This window comes from Prionailurus viverrinus, chromosome C1 (genome assembly GCF_022837055.1).
Source record: "Prionailurus viverrinus isolate Anna chromosome C1, UM_Priviv_1.0, whole genome shotgun sequence".
Lineage (NCBI taxonomy): Eukaryota > Metazoa > Chordata > Mammalia > Carnivora > Felidae > Prionailurus > Prionailurus viverrinus.
The window spans coordinates 17,807,740-17,831,283 of NC_062568.1; the positions used below are offsets into that span (position 1 = coordinate 17,807,740).

Below are 23,544 nucleotides of genomic sequence, written 5' to 3' on the forward strand. Positions count from 1 at the left end.
CCCCCAAAAATAAATAAACGTTGAAAAAAAATTTAAAAAAAAAAAAGAAGTAAGAATAGGACTTGAGGTAAGTCTGAAGACTTCTCTTTCTAATTAAAGCCCTATAACTACTAGAATTGTCTTTGATCCTGTACAGCCTTCCAATTTTGTTCAACAATGAGGCTAAATTCCTAGCTTAAATGTGTGGGGTGGAGGTAAATACTCCTAAGGAAAGATACATTGGTATTCTAATAGAGGTAATTTATAGTGTTCACCTGACTTCATCAGGCAGGCACAGCAATAGCCACACTGGCTACCTGCCTTTGAAAACAGCTGGAAACAGCCACGGAAAGATGTATTAACATACATATATATATGTTATATGTGTATACATATATATATGTATGTTGTATATGTATATATGTATATATATGTGTCAACATACATATATATGTTATTATATATATATGTTATATATATATATATGTTATTGGTTTTGTGTTTAATGTACATTGAATTTTCTATTACTAGTTTTTCAGCACTTACTGTCAATTTTTAAAATTTTTGTTTTGCTTTACAAAATGGACTTAGTAGAAAGCTTTCATAGTTCCTTAAAATGTATCATTAAACAGATTACTTTAAAAAGCAGTTTTGGGGCGCCTGGGTGGCGCAGTCAGTTGAGCGTCCAACTTCAGCCAGGTCACGATCTAGCAGTCCGGGAGTTCGAGCCCCGCGTCAGGCTCTGGGCTGATGGCTCAGAGCCTGGAGCCTGCTTCCGATTCTGTGTCTCCCTCTCTCTCTGCCCCTCCCACGTTCATGCTCTGTCTCTCTCTGTCCCCAAAATAAATAAAAACGTTGAAAAAAAAATTTAAAAAAAATAAAAAGCAGTTTTAAAAAATATCTATTTCCAATAGAAAAATCAGTCAGAAATAAAGACATCATAGCCCTAATAATATAACATAGAAACACAATTCAATTTATGTAGAGTTTTAGGACCATAAATAACTATCGTATGTTGGGTGTTTGTTTCTGCATTTCTTGGTTGCTAGCTAGGTAACACTGAATTTTACATTTATGATTTCTGCTCAGAAGTTTAAAATGTAGAATTTACCTAAAACTGTGTTTACGTACATAGCTAAATACATTTTTAACTAGTAATGCAATTTGAATACATATCCCTGAAGGCATCAAACAATTAGCAAGTCTAATTCTAAATAATTCAAATCTCTGCCTGCTATATATGCACTGTATAATTCATTTATTATGACAGCTTTGTCTGATGGTTTATTTGAATGGGAACTGTGTCACAATGCCATGTCCTTGAGTAAAAGTCTTTGTGCTCTTTCAGTCACTACTACCTCCTAAACTTTTGATATTCTTTGGCAAGTATGTGAAATAAAACCGTTTCCAAAACAACTGACATATGTGACCAAAAATTTCACTTAGGAGTGTCAGTCATCATAACAAAATATCATTTTGTTAATATCATATTTTGTTAGCTATCTCGGACATCTGGGCCTCATATTCATCATCTTGCTTTTGAATTATGTATACTTAATGCACATCTTCCTTGGTTGCTAAATGAATAAATTTAATTTGGCTATTTCCATATTTATTAATTTTATTATTTGAGATGTTAAATGGTATGTCTTTTTTAGCTATGTTATTGCTTACCAAAAATAAAATGCCTAAGTCACAAAATAATTTATTTCCATTTAGCTTCCATTTAATTTTCTCAGGGTATGTAAAGCTGTAAGCCGTTTAATAGATTTTTAGCATAAATATCCTTATATCATATGGGTTCATAGTGTTTAAATGGCTCCATAATTCTGCTAAAAATAAAATTTTACTTGGTACCTAGAACTAATCCATAATATATTGGCTCAATAGAGTCAATTAAATGGAAATTCCTTACTAAGATGAATTTGTTAAAATATAATTGTAGTTGAGCCCATCACTAACATTCCAGGTGTCATTCACAGCGACACCAGCACAATTTTAGTTGGAGCAAACAACATGCCTTTAGAAGAAATAATTTTTAGTGAGCATTTTTCTTCCGTCTAAAAGAATAATAATAGCATGATAGTATCAGAATTTTGACAACGCTGCCATTTTGAAGTTAGAAGTAGGTAATCTATCAGATTAATTTTTTAGCTAATTGGGAAAGAAGAGGGATATGGAATTAAGATTCACACTCTATTGGGAATTTAGAGACAAAGTGAAATGTTAGCAATAATTAAATCATAGAGTTTGAAAGGACTTGAGAGGTCATCTATCAGTCAAATAGCTTTCATCTGAGAAAGAACAAACTTAAATCATCCTTCCCTGAGAACTATCTGCACCCTTTTAGCTTAGCAACTCAAAGCCGTGTTTAATAGTCTTCCTAGTTGGTGAAATCATCCTGATATCTGAATGCCTCAAGCTTATGGATAAACACTTTTGCTATGTCATCAGTTTATATGAAGAAAGATATATTTGAAACCTTTCAATGAGCAATTGAAAAACTGTCAAATCAAGGTTGCTCTGTTCTAACCTGAAGGAAGTCTATTTTTCTTTGACGGCTTTTTTATTCTTGGGTTTCCATTCAAGCATTTTCATTATTTTTATGATTCTACATTAATATTTACAAGTCTATCCTGCTTACTTTTGTGAAGCTCATATTAGACAAGACACTTTAAAAAATGTGTTTAAGTGGAGTAAGTATAGTAGAATTCCTCGTCATTCCTCCCACTGTATATTGTACATGTGTGTTTTAAACTTCTGCAACCCAGACTATATATTTTTTCCACTGCCATAATTAATCCCTAGCCTTGTTCTCTTCACCCTGTTAACTTACCATCCCCCCACCCCTGGGACTTTGTTTCAATACAGTTAACTTGTATATATGAAGTATTAAAATAATTTATCCAGAGAACTGAACTCACCCTAGGAATGAAGGTGGCATCATTGACAGAATGCATATGACCATAAAGTGATTGCTCACATTTACCCTAGGAAGACAAAGCAGAAATAAAATCAAATAAATTTCTCCAAATATGTGACAGAAATCAAAAGATAATTAATTTTATTTGGTTTAAAGTATTGTTTAGTCAATAATGAAATTATACATTCTCATGATAGAAAATGTTAGCTTTTGCTATCAGCTACCATTCAAAATCAGACATGGCTGTGCTGGTAAGTGTGTTATACATGCTGGTCTATGGACTGAAATTCAAGTATCCTCACTTTTATGCTACCGAGCTGGTGGTGAATTCTCACTCTATGAGAATTAGCATAGTTTTCAAGCCATGGGGTCAACGTTTACAGACGTTTCTTGTTTTACCTCATTTCCATCACAGCTAAGTATGTAGGGTTCTTTTGTTTGTTATGGAATACAAGATCACATTTTAATTCCTGAATTTTGAAAGTTTGTCATTAATATCATTACATGATAAAAATGTTATAACACATGTAAATTCTTTTTTACACAAAATAATCATTTGTTTTATGAACACTATACTTCACATCTATCCATTCAGGTCATCTTTTCCAAACAATAACTAAAATTATTAGCCACAAAACTTCCCAAACTTCAGTTTAAATTATCTCAAGAAAATTTGGCTCACAACACATTACATGGGGGATTTTAATATGGGGACTTTTAATTTTGACACCAATGTTCAAAAGAAATTCTTAATTATCTTATGGAAGTAACACAAATTTTGTAGAAGAACCAGAGAAAGTCATGTGTGGAATATTGTTTGTATAATCTTGTTATGGGCTAAAATTCAGATGTAATTGAACAATGTATTCATTCAACAAATATTTTTGAGCAGTTAATCTATGTCAGGCACAAAGAAACTTGAACATAAAACTTAACATAAAACAAAGCACCTTGTCTTCATCCACCCTCTATTATAAGGGGATAGGGTGGGAATAGATATTTTAAAAAATATAAAGTGTGTTTGTGGAGATCATAAGTATTGGGAAAAAAAAGAAAAGTCAGATAGGGTAAGGGGTATCATGGGTTTTGGGATTGAGGGGCTAAGAGTAAACCAAATTATCAAGGGAATGATATGGTTTGACTACATCTAAAAAATAAGGTTTGAACAAAAATTGAAGAAAGCCAAGCAGACATCAAGAGAAAAAGAATTCCAGGAAGAAGGAAAAGGTAAAGCAAATGTCTCAGAGATAGGAGTTTTTACATAGTGTATTTCTAGAACAAAGCAGCCAATGTGGCTGGAGAGAAGTCAATCAGGAGAACAGGCTTATTAAAAGGCTTCATCTCCTCTCATTCACTACCTGGTATTTACTTAGTCCTAAACCCATTTACTGCTGGTTGAAAGACTACAGAAAAGATTACAAAATGAGATATGGAAGAGTATTATCATCATGTCTCCTCATTGCTATAGGACATCCATGGAATAGTTTGGAACTAAGAAAAGTTAGACAGGCTTTATAACTAAGCTCTGTTTAGTCCTATTACTGTTGTGTTCACAAAGTTAAATTTCAGATATTTATTTACAGAATTAATGCTTGCTGTTAATCCCTTTTCACAGAATGCAAAATTTCCTCACATGAATTTAAATTTCACAAAAATATGTTGAAACATCTTGGTACTCTTTCCAGATCCCCCTGCCCATGTTATTCTGGCTCAATTATCTTGATACTGTTACAATTTTAAACCAATTATGCTGAGAATTTCAAATTCTCTAAATACCCAAAGTAGAAATAAATTACTTACAAAGCCAAAATGGCAAAGTAAAGTAAAGTTATAATTAGCTTTAATATATTGTCTTAGGAACTTTTATAGTTAATTTTCTTTGAGAACTAATATCATATATAGTTGTATAATATTATACTTGCATAGTGAGGGTATATATATATATATGTATATATATATATACATATATTTTGTATACATATATTTTGTATACATATATTTTGTATATATATACTATATATATATATTTATATATATAAAATATATAAAATATATATAAAATATATATAATATATAAATATATATATAATATATATATAATATATATAAATATATATATTTAAATTAGCAAAATGTTTTTTTGCATTAGTAAAAGTTTTACATTTGATGCTCTTCTAAAGTGAGAATCTCTAGACTATTTGATTAATTGTTAAGGAAAATGGAGTTTTCTGATTCAAATCCTGAATGCCAAGTTTTAATTCAAAGTAGAATCTCTAAGGCACTCTTGAAAAGCCCTGGAAATATGGGGTTATAATGGAAATGCTGACAGACCACATTTGTGCTGCTATAACAAAACCTGACTTGAAGATAAATGTTTCATGAATTAGGAAAAGTTAAAAAAAGCTTTTCTATCCAGCTTTGTTCCCAAGATAAAAGTGAATCTACTCTTTTTGTGGAAGAGGGAATATGTAGGTTACTAATATTCTAGTCTGCAAACAGCCTTAATCAAAAGTAATACCCAAATCAGGATAGTAAAATTTGGAATATCTTCTTTGATGAATTCTTGTCAGAATTGTTTTCTTTCAAAGAGGTGGAAAAAAATGTAAGAGTGAAGAGTCTTATAAGAAAAAAGCCAAAATAAAACAAAACAAAACAAAACAAAAAAAAAACACATGTGACCCAACATGTCATTGCACCAGTATTTAATTGTCTCAGAGAAGCTGTGTGCGGTGATGATTGCTATCACTGGCCCTGGGGATAGAAACGTCTGGGACTTAATTCTTGGATCTGCTACCTAATAGCAGTGTGACCTTAAAGAAATTGCTTCACTTCATTGTGCTCCAATTGCCTCATTTAATTCTCCAAACAAACCTATAGGTTAAATACCGTTACCGTGCCAATGAGGTAATGATATTTAACCTATAGGTTTGTTTTGAGAATTATATTGGAAAAATGCATGTGAAATGTTGATGGAGTGCCTAACACAGAGTGACAGCCTGACAAATATTAGCCCTGAACTTGCAATATAGACCACCGAAATGCTGATGACTTTCAAATAATCTCTGCCCTTAGCTCTCCTGCCTTCTTAAAGATCCCAATAAAGAGTAGTAGAGGCATTGGTGCTGCCTTTTCTATTTGTCTGTCAGATTCACTCCCCATGTGGCACTGTCCTACTCTGTGCCCTGCTCTCTACCAACAACATCGCTTTGGGCACTCAAGCTCTTGGGTGTCTGGCTCGATTCATCCAGAGGGAAGCATCAATAGGATATGAAAGAGCAGAAAGATAAAGAGGACAGATAAATGACCACTTTACCTCTCTTCCTGTTCAGCTGTGATTTTGTCACCGGTCCTGTTTTCTACCTAATTCCATTACTAGTATTATGTGGGTCCTTGGCCATGACTATAGCTCCAATGTGTCCAGTAATGCTCTCCTTGCCCTGCCCCTTCAGACTTCCCATTGTTGCTAACTCTTGGTTGCTGTTTGGTCCCTTAATCCCATTCACATCTCTGTAAACATTCAACTTGAGTTTACTTCATGTATCATCTGTTTCCTGCTAGTGATGCAGCATGTCAGACATAGTATGCAAAAGCAGATTTTTTTACTTACTATGTCTCAACTGCCTATCTTTACTCTGCCAAATCTTTCCCTCTAAGTAAATGGCATCACCAGTTGCTCAAACAAAAAACTTTAGGTATGGGGCGCCTGGGTGGCTCTGTCCGTTAAGCATCGAATTTCGGCTCAGGTCATGATCTCACGGTTAGTGGGTTTAAGCCCTGCATCGAGCTCAGTGCTGACAGCTCAGAGCCTGGATCCTGCTTCAGATTCTGTGTCTCCCTCTCTGCCCCTCCCCTGCTCGTGCTCTGTCTCTCTCTCTAAAATAAATAAACATTAAAAATTTTTTTAAAATATTAGGCAATAAAAAACCCCTGAGAATTAGAATACTTCTCTTTCTACCCCCACTCCCCTCCTTTCCCTCATCCAGCATATCACCTTCTTCTTCAGCATAGATCCCTACTTTGCCTACCTCTGTCTCTCTTTACTATTACCACTGTGTGCAGGAAACCTTCCATCATATGCAGCCCAAAGACAGCAGGAGAAACCTTATTGGTCTCCTTGCTTCTACTCTCACCCAACTTCCCATCTATTCCTCTCACAGCCAGTAGAGTGATCAATAAAACCTGGATCAGATCACACCATGCTCCTGCTAACAGCCATCTGAACATTACCATCGCTCAGAATAAATTCCAGACTCCTTCCACAGGTATTGGTAGCCAATGAATAGGCCACTCTGCTTTATTTCTTTCATATCATTCATCATTAACTAAAATTGCTTAAAAATCTGTCTCTTTGTTTGTTGTTAGCTTTCTCCCAATAGAATATAGCTCCACAAGAGAAACTTGTTTGAAACTTATTTGTCTTGTCCACCACTCTTATTATCCCCAGGACCCAAGACAGCTGTGGTATAACTTGATAAAACGTTGTTAAGTAAAAAAGTAAACAGTTACATGGAGATCACAACTGAAAATTGGAAAAAAAAAATCTACCCTCACCAGATATCTTATTTTTGGATACATATCTTGGTCTTCTTCCTAATATTTATTTTGATTTTGGTTAATCATGACATGTAATGTGCACAGTCTTATTCCTCTCAACTCCTTTGTCATAACTTGGCTCCAACCCTGTAGCATATTTACACTTTGACTCTGCCAAGACAGTTGATGACTCCAGATGAAGGAGGCAACTTTACATTTTTTCAGTGTTCATTATGTGACTAAAGCATCTTGTGCTAAATTATTTACTTTTGTTATTACATTTAATCCTCACAGCAACTCAAGGGCATGGATCTCAACTCATCTAGAGATGAGAAAACAGAAGCACTAATCCACCACTGCAGAGATACAGAGTGCCAAAGGCAAGACAGTCGTAGCTCCTCTTTGTTGTAATCACAAAGTCATCTAACCAGTAATGTGAAAGAATTTGAAGGGAGAAGGTGGAGGCAACTTTTTAATGCCATTTTCAAAGCTAAATTTTTCCAATATTCTTTCTTTCTGGTGCACCTCCTCGTCCCCCTGCGGTGGTGTGGGGCCACATAATAAGTTCTGGCCAAAGAGCTGAGTGAAAATGACATGTAACACCCCTCTCCTGCTCTTTCCAACCTGACTTGTATAGCACTTAACTAGAAGTACAATATCAAGGGATATCTTTTCCCTCTGGCAGAAACCAGAGCATTCAAGGTGCCTGCTAGATCATTCTGGATCCTAGGTGAGTCAGTGAGCAGAACCCTCCTTCTGTCATATGGAGGACATACACCCAGAGCAAGATATAAATGTTACAGTGGTTTGGAGGTTGTGTGTCACTGTAATACAACTTAGTCTCACCTGACTGACATAAACCCTATGCAGGAAGATTAGTCTTATGAAAAGCTTTTCTTTTTTTTTTTTTTTTAATTTTTTTTTCAACGTTTATTTATTTTTGGGACAGAGAGAGACAGAGCATGAATGGGGGAGGGGCAGAGAGAGAGGGAGACACAGAATCAGAAACAGGCTCCAGGCTCTGAGCCATCAGCCCAGAGCCTGACGCGGGGCTTGAACTCCCGGACCGCGAGATCGTGACCTGGCTGAAGTCGGACGCTTAACCGACTGAGCCACCCAGGCGCCCCATGAAAAGCTTTTCTACTATTAATACCACCATGTGAAAAGTTGAAAACATATTAAAATAATACTTATTAGAAGCCTAATACTCAAGACAAAAAAAAAGCTTAAAAACTTAAAAATTATAAAATAATCATAGAATAAAATCACAAATAGTCATAAACTAAGCACCCAAAAATACCATCACTAAAATCATTGAAGAGTGAATATTCACTAACTTATTTTCTCTTCATAAGGACTTATTTATTTGACCAATGGATTCAATATTCTTTTGGAAAAAAAAAAACAGACTTGAACATATAAAGTAAGCCTCCCAACTCAGACTTTTTGCCTTTGTTTTTAAACAGGCTATCTTTTAAAATATCTTTTTGGTGTGTTAAAGTGTCTTTAGTGGCATACAACATATATGTGCATTTACACATAGTAAAATGCACAAATCTTAGGGCCTTAGCTCAATGAATTTTTATCAAAACATAGAATTTTTATCTATGTATGTATCTGTGTAACTGCCATTTAGATTAAGATCCAGATCATTTCTATCACTTCAGAGAGTTCCCACATGACCTTCTTAGTAAAAACATCCCCACATTTTTTAATTAAATTTATTTTATTGGAGAAAAGAAATCTAGGAACATAGTTGAAAAATTAGATAGTATAGGACACTATCCAGTGAAAAGTTAGTTTCCTATCTCAGGCCATCCCTAGATGCAACAACTGTAATAGTGTCTTTTGCACATTTCCTGGGACATTTTGTGCACATACATTCACTCGTCTTTACTGTGTCATGTTATCTACCCTAGTTCTTGCATAAATGAAATCACACTATTGAGCATTTTGTTAAGAGAGGTTGTATACTGTAGTGTTAAAAAATGTGATACTGGATTAACATTGCAGGTTTTATTATTCAGTTCATTGGAAAGTTATTGGTCATATCTCTCATTTATATAAAAACACCACATTAAGTACTTTATATACAGTAACTCTTTTAATCTACTGTACAAAACTCATAATACTTTAAATTCCCATTTACAGGTGGTGAAATTTGTGTAAAGATTAGCATAGTGCCTACACAAATAATCTACACAGTTGTAGATTAATTTGTATTCTTTTCTATTTCTTGTTTTACTTATTTTTTGTTGGCCACTGAGATTAAAAAAAAAGTCACCACTCTTCTAGGAAAAGGCCCATTGTCATGGTAACAAACATCAGAACTAGTTTTAAACTTGTCTAATCAATTATTAACAGTTCCATAGCCCTGCTTACAAGTAAACAACCAGAACTGGTTTTAAAACTATCTAATTAATCAATGACAACTAACTTCTGTGAACACTTCTTGAAAAGCTAAATAGCATCAGACTCATGATTTGAAATTCAGCCAACTGGCCAAAGTTTCACTACAGTGCACATGTTCCCAAAGCTCATATTAACCTTCTTCTACCTTGAAAAGAGACAAAAAGTAAGTCTCAATAACCAACACAAACTATTCTTCTAAGACCAATGTAACCCAGTCCTGCCTGTGTAACCAATACTATTCAAAGTAAATTGTCCACAAAAAATAGATATAAAATCAGCAATTGGATTGGCTTAATTAGGATAACTCTTCTTCATTGAAGTATATGATAAATTCAGTTTTTTTGGTTTTAGGTATTGACTGGTGGTCTCCTTCTTTGACACCACAGAGAGGAGTAAGGATGTTTTGGTTTGCTAGGGCTGCCATAACAAAGTACCACAGACTGGTAGCTTAAACAACAAAAATGTATTCTCTCACTGTTCTGGAGGCTAGATACAAGATGAAGGTGTTGGTAAAGTTACTTTCTTTCTGAGACCTTATCTTGGCTTGTAGAAGGCCATCTTCTTCTTATATCTTCACATGCTCTTACCTCTGTGTGTATTTGTGCTCTAATCTCCTCTTCTTACAAGACCAACAGTCAGATTGGATTAGGGCCCATCCCAACAACCTCATTTAACCTTAGTTACCTTTTTAAAGACCCTATCTCCTTCCCATGGGGTGTGTGGGTGGCTCAGTCAGTTGAGCATCTGACTTCGGCTCAAATTCATGAGTTTGAGCCCCGAGTTTGGTTCGTGCTGATAGCTCAGAGCCTGCCTCAAATTTTGTGTGTGTCTCTCTCCTTCTGCCTCTACCCTCACACTCTCTCTCAAATATATACATGAAAAAAAAATTAAAAACCCTATTTCCCAATACATTTTGAAGTACTAGGGTTAAGATTTCAACATATGAATTTTAAAGGACATAATTCAGTCATACCAAAGGTGTAAAATATCTTTATTCTAATATTCATAAAATATCTTAGGAGTGCAATAGCTATTAGGGCATTAGCTGGTTGCAAAAATCAAACTGTAAGATTATTTTATAGTGTTTATTGTACTGAATATAGAATTTATATACATTATATTAATGCACTTTGAGCTAATATGTAATCTCAGAATGAAAAGTTTATTTATTTATTTTTTTTGATGTTTATTTACCTTTGAAGGAGAGACAGAGCTTGAGGGGAGGAGGGGCAGAGAGAGAGGAAGACACAGAATCTGAAGCAGGCTCCAGGCTCTGAGCTGTCAGCACAGAGCCGGAGGTGGGGCTTGAACCAGTAAACCACGAGATCATGACCTGAGCTGGTTGGAGGCTTAACCAACTGAGCCACCCAGGAGCCCCTGAATTTTTATGTCATGCTTGAGCATATATCTAAACAGATGAATATTATCCATGTATATAACCTTAATGGTTAAGAGCACAAGGTCTGGAGTGACACTGCTTGAATTTGAATTTGGGCTTTGTCACTTATTACGTCCTTGGAATACTGTGAGCCTCAGTTTTTCATCTGTAAAATAGAAATAATAAGAGTATCTACTTGATGGTGCCATTGTGAGGATTTAAGTTAATTCATATAAAATGCTTAGATTGCTGCCTGAGACATAGCAAGTACTCAATAAATGTTGATTATTACATGGTAACAATATGCAAATTACAAGTTCTGTGATAGCAGGGATGATGTTCCTTATCTTCATCACTTCATAATGATAACTGCAGAGATGAGCTGGCTCATAAGAGGTATTCAATAAATATTTTTGAATTAGTACACACACACACACACACACACACACACACACACAGGCCATTCCAAGGAAAGTTACTAAGCAAGTAATAATAAGTTTGCCCCTCACCAACTTTTCTTTCCTTCCCCACATGACCTCCACCTTTTCAAGGCAATTCAGATGAAAGGGCAAGGATTACCCTCTCAGTACTTTTGATTTTTACAAAAGAATCTTCACGGAGAAGAACTCTAGGAAGTAGAGCCCTAATCATTGAATGTCACACCCATTGGACAGTTGCACAGAAAACAGGTACCATTTTTTCCTGTTGGCAGCACTGTCTGTGCCACCCCATCAGCCCTGCCAGCCCCTCACATCACAATACAGAGGCACTGTCTCCCCATAGAATTATTCCGGTGTATATTTATTTCTAGAAAATAATTACTTAGAGTAATATAGCTAAAACTGTTTCAGAAAAAATTATCTAAATAAAACACTGAGGTTAAAGAGAACTATATTGTGCAATTGCATTCTGTGCATTTTCATTTCAAATTTTAGGACCAAGGAAAATTGCTATTAAAGAAGGCAAAGCAAACTGTGTCCAAAGGTGAGCAGAATTAAAGTTTATATCAGCTGTGAGAAAAATATCCTCCTACTCATTACCAGTTAGATGTAGTTATTCCATTAGAGCTACCACCTTAGTTATCAAGTTTAAGAATTAATGTCAAAGAATTTTACAAAGATCCTCTTTTAATTGAACAGGGCCAAATATTTAATGTAATGGAGTAATTTATATAACATTCATATTTTCTGCAAATCTTTTAAAAATAACTTTGTGACATTAAAGAATTTTAACATTATAGGTTTACAAATTGTTAAAGAAAAATATATTCCATTATTATTACTGAAACAATCTCACTGGCATACAAATTGGAGACAGAATAATCATTAACAAGGATCCTGGTTTTTGTTATTTCATATAAATAACCATGTCTGTGAAAGATTGATTGCAGCTTTTAAAATGTTTGCTGAATCCATGTGTAATTAAGATGAGTTAAATATGCAAATCAAGTCTAATTAGCTTCATTTATTAATGTTAGTTTGCCTTGCCTCTACATAATTTCTGCTGTGGATTTTTTTTAGTACATAGTATTTTTTATTTCTTTGTTCTAGATTGAATTGCTGAAGAAACCAGCTTTTTTTCTAGAAGGAGAAAAACCTTTCATATGGAGCTCTGGGTGCCATTTAGAAGGGAGGGTTTTAAAAAATGTTCCCAGTACCATGAAAACTGACTAAATTGTTATTACATATATTTCCAACCACCTTTCTCTAGACTCTATTTAATTATTCCATTTCATCAAAGAAGCAAACCCTCTGGGAACTTCTTTTGATGAAAATGAGCTTTTGTCACAATATGTCCATCACAGTGATTAAGTAGAACATACAGATTGGGTAGAGCAGGGGGCATCAAATGAACCAAAGTTGTCTGTAGAAATACCTTTTCCTTGACAAAACATCTAAATTCTCCTGGATTCACAAAACAAACCTCTGTATGTAAAACCAACAGCCTCACGTTGTTCGTAGTTCTCTTGGAAACTATGAAGGAAACATTGCAAACCATGCGGAGTTGAGAACAAGACATTATGTTTTGCAACACAACAAGGAAAGGAATAACAAAGTGAAACAGGTATTAAAGAAAATGATGAATATGGGATGATGTCCTGAAGACAGAAGACATGATAAGGAAGAGAAAAGGGTGAATGTAGGGAAATTACTGAATGAAGACAGTGGAACCACGGCCTAAAAATAGAAGAATGGAAGTAATAGGGAGAGTCAGGGCCCTGGAAGTCAGGGGACATGTACAAGGGAAGAAAAGTAGTGGAGAAGGATGTGAAAGATCTTATAATGAAGGGAAATTTACTTAGGAAAAAACAAGGGTGAGCAGACTTCTTAGGCATTGTTAAGAGTGGATTTAGGAATAGACAGGGAAGAACTGAGTAAATCCAAGTGGCCTGAGCCAAAATGGAAGGCCAAGTGGAAAGTGTTACAAGGTCCAGCTGCAGGGAAATGCAAAGGGTATCAAAGCCCAGAGTAAGGGCAAGAGAAGCCAGGAGGAGAGCCAAGAATCAGGTCCAAAAATAAATAATTCAGCCAGGACATTGAAACTAAGGGTGCAGGATAATTAAAACAAGATCCAGAGTTTGAGAAACCTGATGCAGAACCAGAGGAAAATGGTCAGAAGAGTATTTTCATAGTGGTACCACTTTCTTGAGTTCTAGTGATTTCAGGCTGAGATGATTACACTTGCCCCACCCTCTTCTTGCATTTTTTCGTTCTTTAATTCGGCCCTCCTAAGGATGAAGAAATAAAATGAGTGGGAGAGAAAATACAATACAAAATATTGAGATTTGAAGCAAATTTAAGAGGTAGGCTGAGAATGAAAGGGCGGGCCTACGCCGGCTGACTCTATCTTGTTCTGTGTCCCTCACCTTGACCACGCCTCCTCCCCTTGAGTAACCTCCTGCTCACCCTTTCAAACTTCCGGATCAAAACACGCCCAGCAACCTGCAACCTGTGTAACAGGACTCCGACCCTTCCCCAGCCAATCGGCTGAGGCCACAGCCATTACCTCACCAACTGCCCCTAGATCCCAGTAAAACCTTTGTGCTTTTGAAACTTGTTCTCTCTCCCTGGTATCTCACCGCTGCGTCGGTGCAGGTAGGGGATTGAGCTCAAGCTAGCTCGAATAAAGGCTCTTTTGCTTTTGCATCGGACTCGGCTCCCTGGTGGTCTTTGGGGATCACGAATTCTGGGCATAACAAGAATATTGTAGGTCCTGGGGTAAAGAGTCTGTATTAGTTTCCTAGAGCTGCCATAACAAAGTACCACACTGGGTGGCTTAAAAAAATTTATCCTCTCACAGTTCTGGAGAAGTATGAGACAAAAGTTTTAGCAATGTTGGCTCCTTTCACGCGCTCTGAGGGAGAGTATATTCTATGCTTCTCTCTCAGTTTATGGTGATGGCTGGAAATCCTTCACATTTCTTGGCTTGCAGATGCAGTGTTCCAATCTCTACCTCCACCTTCACATGGCCTTCTCTGTCTGTTTCTGTCTTCTTATAAGGAACATCAGTCACAGTGAATTAGGGCCCACCCTACTCCAATATGACCTTATCCTAAATACTAACATCTGCAAAGTGTCTATTTATAATCCAGGACCATTCACAAGTAACTGGGGATTAGGACTCAAACATACATTTTTGGGGGGACATAATTCAACCAGCAAGTGATCTGTTGTTAAGTAAAAGTAAATTAAAGGATCTAAGTACTATGCATCTTGGAATCTTGGTGAGATCCTACTTCTGGAAGGATCCTACTTCTGAAGAAGTCTTAGTTGAATTGTGGTTTTCAGAGAAGGGGTGGAAAGGAAACAGTTGGTTACCCTAAATATATATGTCTTTTTATTATTTAGTTTTTATATGCATAAATGTTTCCATTTATTTTATATTACTTTATGCTTCACATTGTATTTGAAAGCATCTAAGAAACGATTTCCTTATACAGTAGTTCTCAAAGTGTGGTCCCAGACCCAATCTCACCTAGGATCTTGTTGGAAGTGCACTCCAGATCTACTGTAAAAGAGCTTTGTGGGTATGCCTAGTCACCTGTGTTGTTGTTGTTGTTGTTTGTTTGTTTGTTTTTCCCCAAAACTTCCTGGTGAGTCTGGTTTGAGCACCAGGTGATTCTGCTTAGAGAAACTTGCCTATGATTAGGGAAGAAGCTGTTTAAGGTGATGTTTGGAGTACTTTGGCCTAAATAATATGTGTCTTGAAGAAGTATATCAACAAAGGGAATCAAGCATAACACTGTTATCATAAGTTATTCATAAAAATTAAAATCTTTCCTGCAGTTAGTATTCTTAAAGAACAAACATTCTTTAAAAGTCTTGTTTGTTCTTAAGGACTTATTTGAGACATTTCTGGAACTAGGATCTTTTACTGAAGTCTTATTGGTGGTTTTAAGGCTTCAAGTCTTCAGAAAATTCTTCTGCCAATACTCCATGGCCTCCCTCACTTTTTTTAATACCACATGCCAGGTACCCCATTAGGGTCATATATTAAGTGATATGATTTATTTATTATAAAAATTTTATCATAAATATTATTATCACCTTTTCAAGAATGAAGAAACAGAGACACCAAGAGGTTGAATAAATTGCCCACATTTACACAACAAGGAGTGTCATAGATTCGAATCCAATTTTACTGGTTGCAAAGCCCATATTCCTCCAACTATGTACATTATTTTGTGTAGAGACCTAAATAGCTACTTAAACTAGTCAGAATTAATTTTCTTTTTAAATTTTCTTTTCTCATCAGAATCAAGCATAAAAGGTGTGGGGCCAGGGTTTAGGTTAAAAAAAAGTCTGTATCTTCTCCCTGATCTCCAGTTCCTAGATTCTTCTGAGTCTGAAGTCTGATGCTAAAAGAATGTAGTTAGTAAAATAAGTAACAAAAGACTATGACTTATAAGAGACCCTACATTGTCTTTCATCTAGTCAGTATAAAACATCTTAGCTGTTTTTCCAATTTGCCCTAAGCATTGCCATTTCAACAAAGATTGCCAGATTCTAGGTATTGCTTGAAATTTACTGAGAATTTAAACACAATGATTAAGTTTTTGGATTGCTGCCTTCCCTGAAATTCTACTAAGTTGATTCATTTAAGAATTGCTATAAGTAAGGGAACACGATAACTGTAGTAAAATTTAGCATTTTAAACATCATAAATCCAGAATATAACAAATTATTTAAACAAAGTGATTTCCCTATCAGACTGTGAGATTATTGCTGCCAACGGCAGTGATATATAATTTGGTTAGTATTCATAGCCTTTCTATGATGCTCTACATATCATACATTTAATACAATTTGCTGAATGCATTAAAGAAAAAGAAAGCTAAATAGTGGCTTCTGACAGTGAGGTGGGAAATGAAGAAAAAGTTAGTGACCTATTTTTTTCACATTAGTTGGAAGATCTAATTTTGAAGTATTTTATGTTTTTCTATATTACTTTCTATTTTGCTGAGGCTATCTTTGCTTTTGACTATGTATGTACAAGGCTTATAAGAAAAAATGGAAGGGCAGAGATTTGAGGGCCTTGAAAGATCTACATGCAGATCCCACAGGTCACACAAAGATGGATCCTCAAGCTCTAACTCATTTCCTCACCAGTTGCTGCTGCCCTACATGATGGCAGAGAAGGCAAATGGGCTAGTATCTTCCCTACCTTACCTCTGCAAATTGAATTGAGCCAGGGAATGTATGGTTTCTAGAAATCCAAAAAATATGCCTTATAAGGGTAAACTTATTTTGATAAGGGCATATAGCTACATTTGAAAGTAATTACATGTACATTCAAGGTACATTCAAACTAATTACATACTTTCTACTTTTAAAGACTTTATTTTTAAGTAATCTCTACACTTGATATGGGGCTTGAATTTACAACCTCAAGATCAAGAGTCACAGGATCCACCGACCAAGCCAGCCAGGTGCCCCCTAATTACACATTTTTAATTTCATAGAGAAAAATCTGTACCTATATAACTATATATCTATGTATATCATGTCACTACTTCAATATATAAAAACTATGTTATAATAAATTTCCCAATAATATTATTTCTCAGAATTATATCATCTTTATAGTGATACCTCAAATGATCTGATTCATTCAACTGTTTAAAGAGAGAAAAATATAAAATGGAAACACTTGCAATTATCAGATCCACAGGGGAGGAGTAATACCTAGCAGATTACACTTTCCATTTCTTTTTTAATGCTTATTTACTTATTTTGAGAGGGAGGGAGAGTGCACAAGCAGGGGAGGGGCAAAGAGAGAGAGAGAAAATCCCAAGCAAGCTCCATGCCAAGAGTACAGAGCCAGATGCGGGGCTTGATCTCACAAACTGAGATCATAAGCTGAGCTGAAATCAAGAGTTGGATGCTTAATTGACTAAGCCACCTAGGCAACCCAACTATACTTTTAATTTTTGTCAGATATTTTTTGGGGTATCTGACTTGATGGTAGTGTTTTTTTTGTTTTTGTTGTTTTCTCTTCTGGAAATAACCTCCCTTGTGCCCACTAAGCTATAGAATTACCTGATCCTATGAGGCAGGCTGGGGGTACTTTGCTTTCCTTCACCATGCAGAGAGAGTCAGAAGGTGTACTGGAGTCTATCTAAACAATAAGCTGTCTCTCTTAGCCTGAGTTCCCTTGAAAATGGAGCCTAATGCAAGAATTAATGTGCTAATGCTTTATTGGGAAGTGTATACCCAGGGCAGCCCAGATAAGAAAAGAGAGTAGTTGAGGGTCAGATAGGAAAATAAGGCATTACTGCATTGGTTTCTACATAAAAATAAAAGCAGGTTGTATCTCCTGTAATACAAGATTTCTATGGAAATGTAGAAAAAATGGATATAGATATAGGATATAGAAAAAAACTATGAATGACTGAATAGAGTCCATGGGAGGAAGGAAGGAGTAGGATTCAGTTAAACTGCTTCTTGGAAATCAAGGGCTCCTCTTACCATTTAGGTACTTTGGCAGCCATGCAATATGCCTGATTCCATGCTTTCCAGTGTGATGTTTTATTTATTTGAAAATGGTCAGTGGAGTCAGTATTCTTAGCACATGGCTAGTCACCCTGCCTGCACAGCCACAGGGAGTAGAGAACTCAGCACTCTCCATATAAGTGACTGAAGGGCTCTGGCACAGGACTGCAGTCTGACTGGTAGTGCTGGGGCAGTCAGCAAAAATGTGTAAGACTTATTCATGAAATAATACCTTGTTTCCAAAGCTCAGAATAGGGACTTAAATTGTACTTTCATGTTGAAGTGACTTCTTGGATGGATGAAGCCTAAAACCTAGAACGAAACTCTTTTCAACACGTGTTCAGAGGAACAAATAAAGTTTATAGAAGAATAAAGAAGACACACAGGTAGAAACAGAGGAAAGAGCGAGAGAGCAAAAGCTCAGGATCCCCAAAGTCTTCTTATTCTTGCTTCCAGTCCTTTACAAAATACAGTTGTAATCTTGCCTTTAGGTATCCAGAGACTGCTGTGACCTATTGTTCATACTAAATACTTTTTCTCTACTTGCTCAAACTTGTTTCTTTGTATGTGGAGTCTAATGCTATGGATGGTATATACATACCATCAAATTATAAGATGTAAAATAAATATCTTCTCGGCTTCCTTTAAGTGTTGCTTTTAACACTTCCTTTGTTCTTCCTTTAAGTGTTGTTTCTAGATTCTAGGCTCTCCCCTCTTCTCTTCCTATACCCTTACCCAAGGGGCCTTGGTCCATGCCTACAGCTTCCTCTGACACATATGTAAGATGCCTGTGTAACTTCTATCTCCAGCCCAGATTTTTCTACATTCAATTTGCTATTGATCATGGTACAATTGCATGATCCCTGACTGTATCAAAAACTGAATTCGTCATCTTGCATACAAACCTCTCTAACTTGTTATCTGGCCCCAGCTTACTTATTGAGTTTGTTCCAACAAAGGTAAACTATTAACTTATATGTCATTGTGGTTAAATTCCCAGAATCACAGTCCAAGGTATATGCTATTATAAGAACTACAAGACACCAAGTAACTTGCTTAGGCATCTTAAAATTAACAGACTCAGTATTTGAACACTTGTCAGAATCTGAAGCCTGTGATCTTTTCACTATGGCACATGCTCTTTCTCAAAGTACATATGCACACACATACATGTGCCCACAAACATACAGGAATAGAACTAAGAAAAAACTAATTGAAATAGTCTCATTTTTACTTTAGACCATTTTCTTAATTCCATTTTATTTTCAGTCATGTCCTTATTTTAATGATTGATTTTAATTTATAGCCAATTCTCATTTATCAGTATGTTGCTGATCTTTATGGATGATAATTGGTATAAAATACTTAACCCTCGGATAGCTTCTTTCTGTTAACCAGCATATTGCAGATATAATTCTTCAAGATCAGGTGTTGTGTCTTCAAGTAGTGCAGACTCATTTTAATATTGGGCTAAACAAACTTTAATCAAGAAGATAAATATGCCTTAAAATCATGCAAGGCATTCTAAATTCAAATAGAAGTGAAAATGATTCTTGGATTATCCATACCATTATTTCCCATGCATTTAAAATTGAATATATATGTTTTTGTGTGACTCTGTATTTAAATATATACTCTACCATATAAAATACATATTTAAATACATAAAAATATATTCAAATACAGACATGTACTTATCTTAATAAGTTTTTGATTCCACATAAAGGAATATGACTGAGAGAAATTTTCTTTTACTAATCAGTTGTAATCAAGGAAGAAATCTTTACTTAAGAAAATTAACAATTACATACTTTTGAAAAGTCTAAACTCAAGCAGTTCTTGAATTTACAATCTGTTCTTTCTTACTGCAGACATCAGAATGCATTTTTCCTTAAGCACAACACATAAAGACATAAAGAGCGATGATGATGTATATTGAGATAAAAATAAATCATTTTCACTTAGTTATTGTCATGTTTGTATTTCCTTGTCTTGGACTTAATGAGTGAGGCTGCATTTTTAGTTTGCTTCTGTTTTAAGGATGGATGTTTTATTTTTCCCCTGAGGGCTTGCAGTTTCTCCCTGCATATTTCTATTTTATTTTGTAAGAAAACATTTTTATTGAAGTATATAACATGCATACATCAAAGTGTTGAAATCACAAGTGTTTAAATTGACGAGTTTATGCCAAGTGAAAACACCTAGATGAACTTATAGATCATTACTAGCTCTCAGAAGACTTCCTCATGCCCCTCCCAATCAGTCTCTCCCAATGTTATCACCATTTTGATTTTTATCTACATAGGTTAGGTTTGTTTAGCCTGGTTTTATATTTTATGTAAATAAAATGATTAATTATGTAGTCTTGTATGTTTAAATGTTTGTTTACAAGATTCATCTATGTTGTGTGTACCAGTATTTCATTATTTTTCATATTTCATGGTATTCCAATGCATGAAGCTAGCCTGTTTATTGATTCCACTGTTGGTAGATGTTTGAAGTTGTTCTAGGTAGTGGCTATTTAAAAAAATGTTATTATGAATATTCTTTTTCTAGTTACTCAACATCTTTGTCAACAGTATTTCCCATCTTTTTAGTTTTATTCATTGTAGTGGTTGTATGGTGCTATCTTACTGTGTTTTTTGTTTTGTTTGAGAGAGAGAGAGAGAGAGAGAGAGAGAGAGAGAGAGAGAGAATTTCAAGCAGACTCCATGCTCAGCACAGAGCCCAACACAGGGCTTGATCCCACAATCCTGGGATAATGACCTGAGCCCAAACCAAAAATTGGACCTCAATCGACTGAGCCACCAAGGCACCCCCTCAATATGTTTTTTAAATTGCATTTCCCTGGTAACAAATCATGTTGAATATCTTTTTTTTTTAGTAGGTTCCATGTCCAGCATGGGGCTTGAACTTATAACCCTGAGATCAAGAGTCACATGCTTTATCAACTGAGCCAGCCAGGCATCCCTCTTAAAATTTCATTTTATTTTTTTAACATTTATTTACTGTTGAGAGACAGGGAGAGACAGTGTGAGCAGGGAAGGGGCAGAGAGAGAGGGAGACACAGAATCTGAAGCAGGCTCCAGGCTCTGAGCTGTCAGCAGAGAGCCCGACTTGGGGCTCAAACTCACAAACCATGAGATCATGACCTGAGCTGAAGTCAGACGCTCAACTGACTGAGCCACCCAGGTGCCCCTTCCCTCTTATATTTTTAAATTGGAAATTGTCTGTCTCTTTCTTACCAATTTTTGGATGTACTTTTTGTTTTGTTTTGTTTTGTCTGTATCCTACTTCCTGTCTCCCACCCCCCAAAACTTTCTCTCACTTTGGTTTTTATTTTCTTCAAACTGATGTTTTTAATGCATATATATATATTTTAATTTTTATAATATCCATTTATCAATATTTTCTTTTAGTAGCAATACATTTGTGCCTGTTTAATAATGCCTCACTTATCTAAAGATCAAAAGTGATTAGAATATCCTTTTGTCTTCTAGAAATTTTATTTTTCAACCTATGATTTATCTAGAATTAATTTATGTATATTTTAGAAGTTTAGGGTTCTGCATAAATTTTATTGCATAAATAACTCATATGTGTCATATAATAACTTATTGTATTGTATAATTTATTATTTTCAATATAGATATAAAATTGATCCTGCACCATGCAAAAATATCATTTCACACACTGTATTTCATATCATTATTTTCCAGAGATATAATTGACAAACATAAACTGTATGTGTTTGAAGTGTACAATGTGATGATTTGATATACATTGTGAAATTATTATCACAATCAAGTTAATGGACCTATTTACCGCCTCACATAATTACCTTTTTTGGGGGGCAGGGGTGATAATAATAAGATCTACTCTCTTAGCAAATTTCAAGTATACAATACAGTATAACTAACTATAATCATTATGCTACACATTAGATCCCCAGAACTTCTTCATTGTGTAACTGAAAGTTTGTACCCTTTGACCCTTTGAATTTCCATATGAATTTTAGAATCAGTTTGTCTTTCTATAAAAGAAAGTGATTTTTTTTTTTTTTAGGCTATTTCACTGAATCTCTAAATCAGTTTGGGAAGAAATGATATGATAATGAATGCTTCCAATGTATATATGGGGAATATTCCTGCAGATATTTATGTCTTTTAAATTTTCCCTAGTAATATTTTGTAGTTTTTAGAGTGCAATAATTCTACATGCTTTATTAAATGAATTGCTAAGCATTTGGGGATTTTTTTAGATATTCATTAAATAATATCTCACTTTGAACTTTATTTTCTAATAGTTTATTGCAAGTATATGGGACTATTATTTGTTTTTGCTATTGGACACTTTTTTTCAGCAACTTTTCTAAAAAAAGATAATGGCTATGAAATACCATTAAATTTTTTACCTTAATGATAAAAAACTAAGAATGGCCTAAGATGTTTATGTTCATAATCACACATATGCTGAATGGTTATATATACATGACTATATTAGAAATGCAAATATTAAAATGTTATAGGAACTAAATCCAAATTTAGTTATCACTAAAAATTGGGTTCCCCCACTTATTGTTGAAATGCATTATATTTGAATTTTTTTTAAATTTAAGGAAAATCATAGCATTCCTAATTAAAATACATTTTATTCCTTTTTTTTCTGAGAATGATAGCCTTTATGATATCACCTTAGATTCAATTTTTAAATAACTTAAATGTCTATTTTCAAATATCTTTATTTCAGTCACCTAAATTTCCATCAAAACAACTACATTTCTATCATCAAACACCCATATTTTAAAATTTTTGGCCATTTAATTAAACAGCAGATTCCACTAAGTAGATTTCCCAGTACAGCGTCTCCCTTTAATGTCAGTCTTAAATGGTAACTGAAGGAAGAATACCTGAAAAAAAATAATACTTTAAGGCAGATCTGTATGTGAGGGAAGTAGGATTGTTGTGGATATAGGGGTGGTATGGTGTGATGTGTTCAACAAGAACACATCTTTCAATGGTTTTCTTTAATAGTATTTGAGACTTTGAGACAATGGAACATTCTGAGTATTAGAAAGATGGATTAATATCCTTCATTAGATATTTATATTTTCTTTTTGAAGAGATTAAAAATTTGCTTTTCTTTACCTTGCTATAAATTATGTCAGAGTACCTTAAAGGACATTTGCTTCTCTCAGATAAAAGGTACAAATTTTGTGCTTGCCATTTTAAGGATATGTGATATCTGGAAAACTGGAAATGTTGAGTCATGTATTTATCTTTAGAAAAGTACACCAAGGATAAAAAGTAACTTTTCATATATAATGC

General features: G+C 34.9%; 1 protein-coding gene and 1 pseudogene across 2 annotated transcripts in view; one reads left to right on the forward strand and one right to left on the reverse strand.

Annotated features, from left to right (window-relative positions):
* The window catches only part of SPAG16 (sperm associated antigen 16), a 1,004,778-nt gene that overhangs the window by 301,918 nt on the left and 679,316 nt on the right, over positions 1–23,544 (reverse strand). For both annotated transcript variants that reach the window (XM_047872137.1, XM_047872136.1), the window contains exon 14: positions 2,904–2,969. In XM_047872137.1, the coding sequence (XP_047728093.1) occupies positions 2,904–2,969 (66 nt within the window). The remainder of the gene's footprint in view (positions 1–2,903; positions 2,970–23,544) is intronic.
* Positions 3,142–23,544, forward strand: part of LOC125172682 (Y-box-binding protein 1-like) — a 68,539-nt pseudogene continuing 48,136 nt past the window's right edge.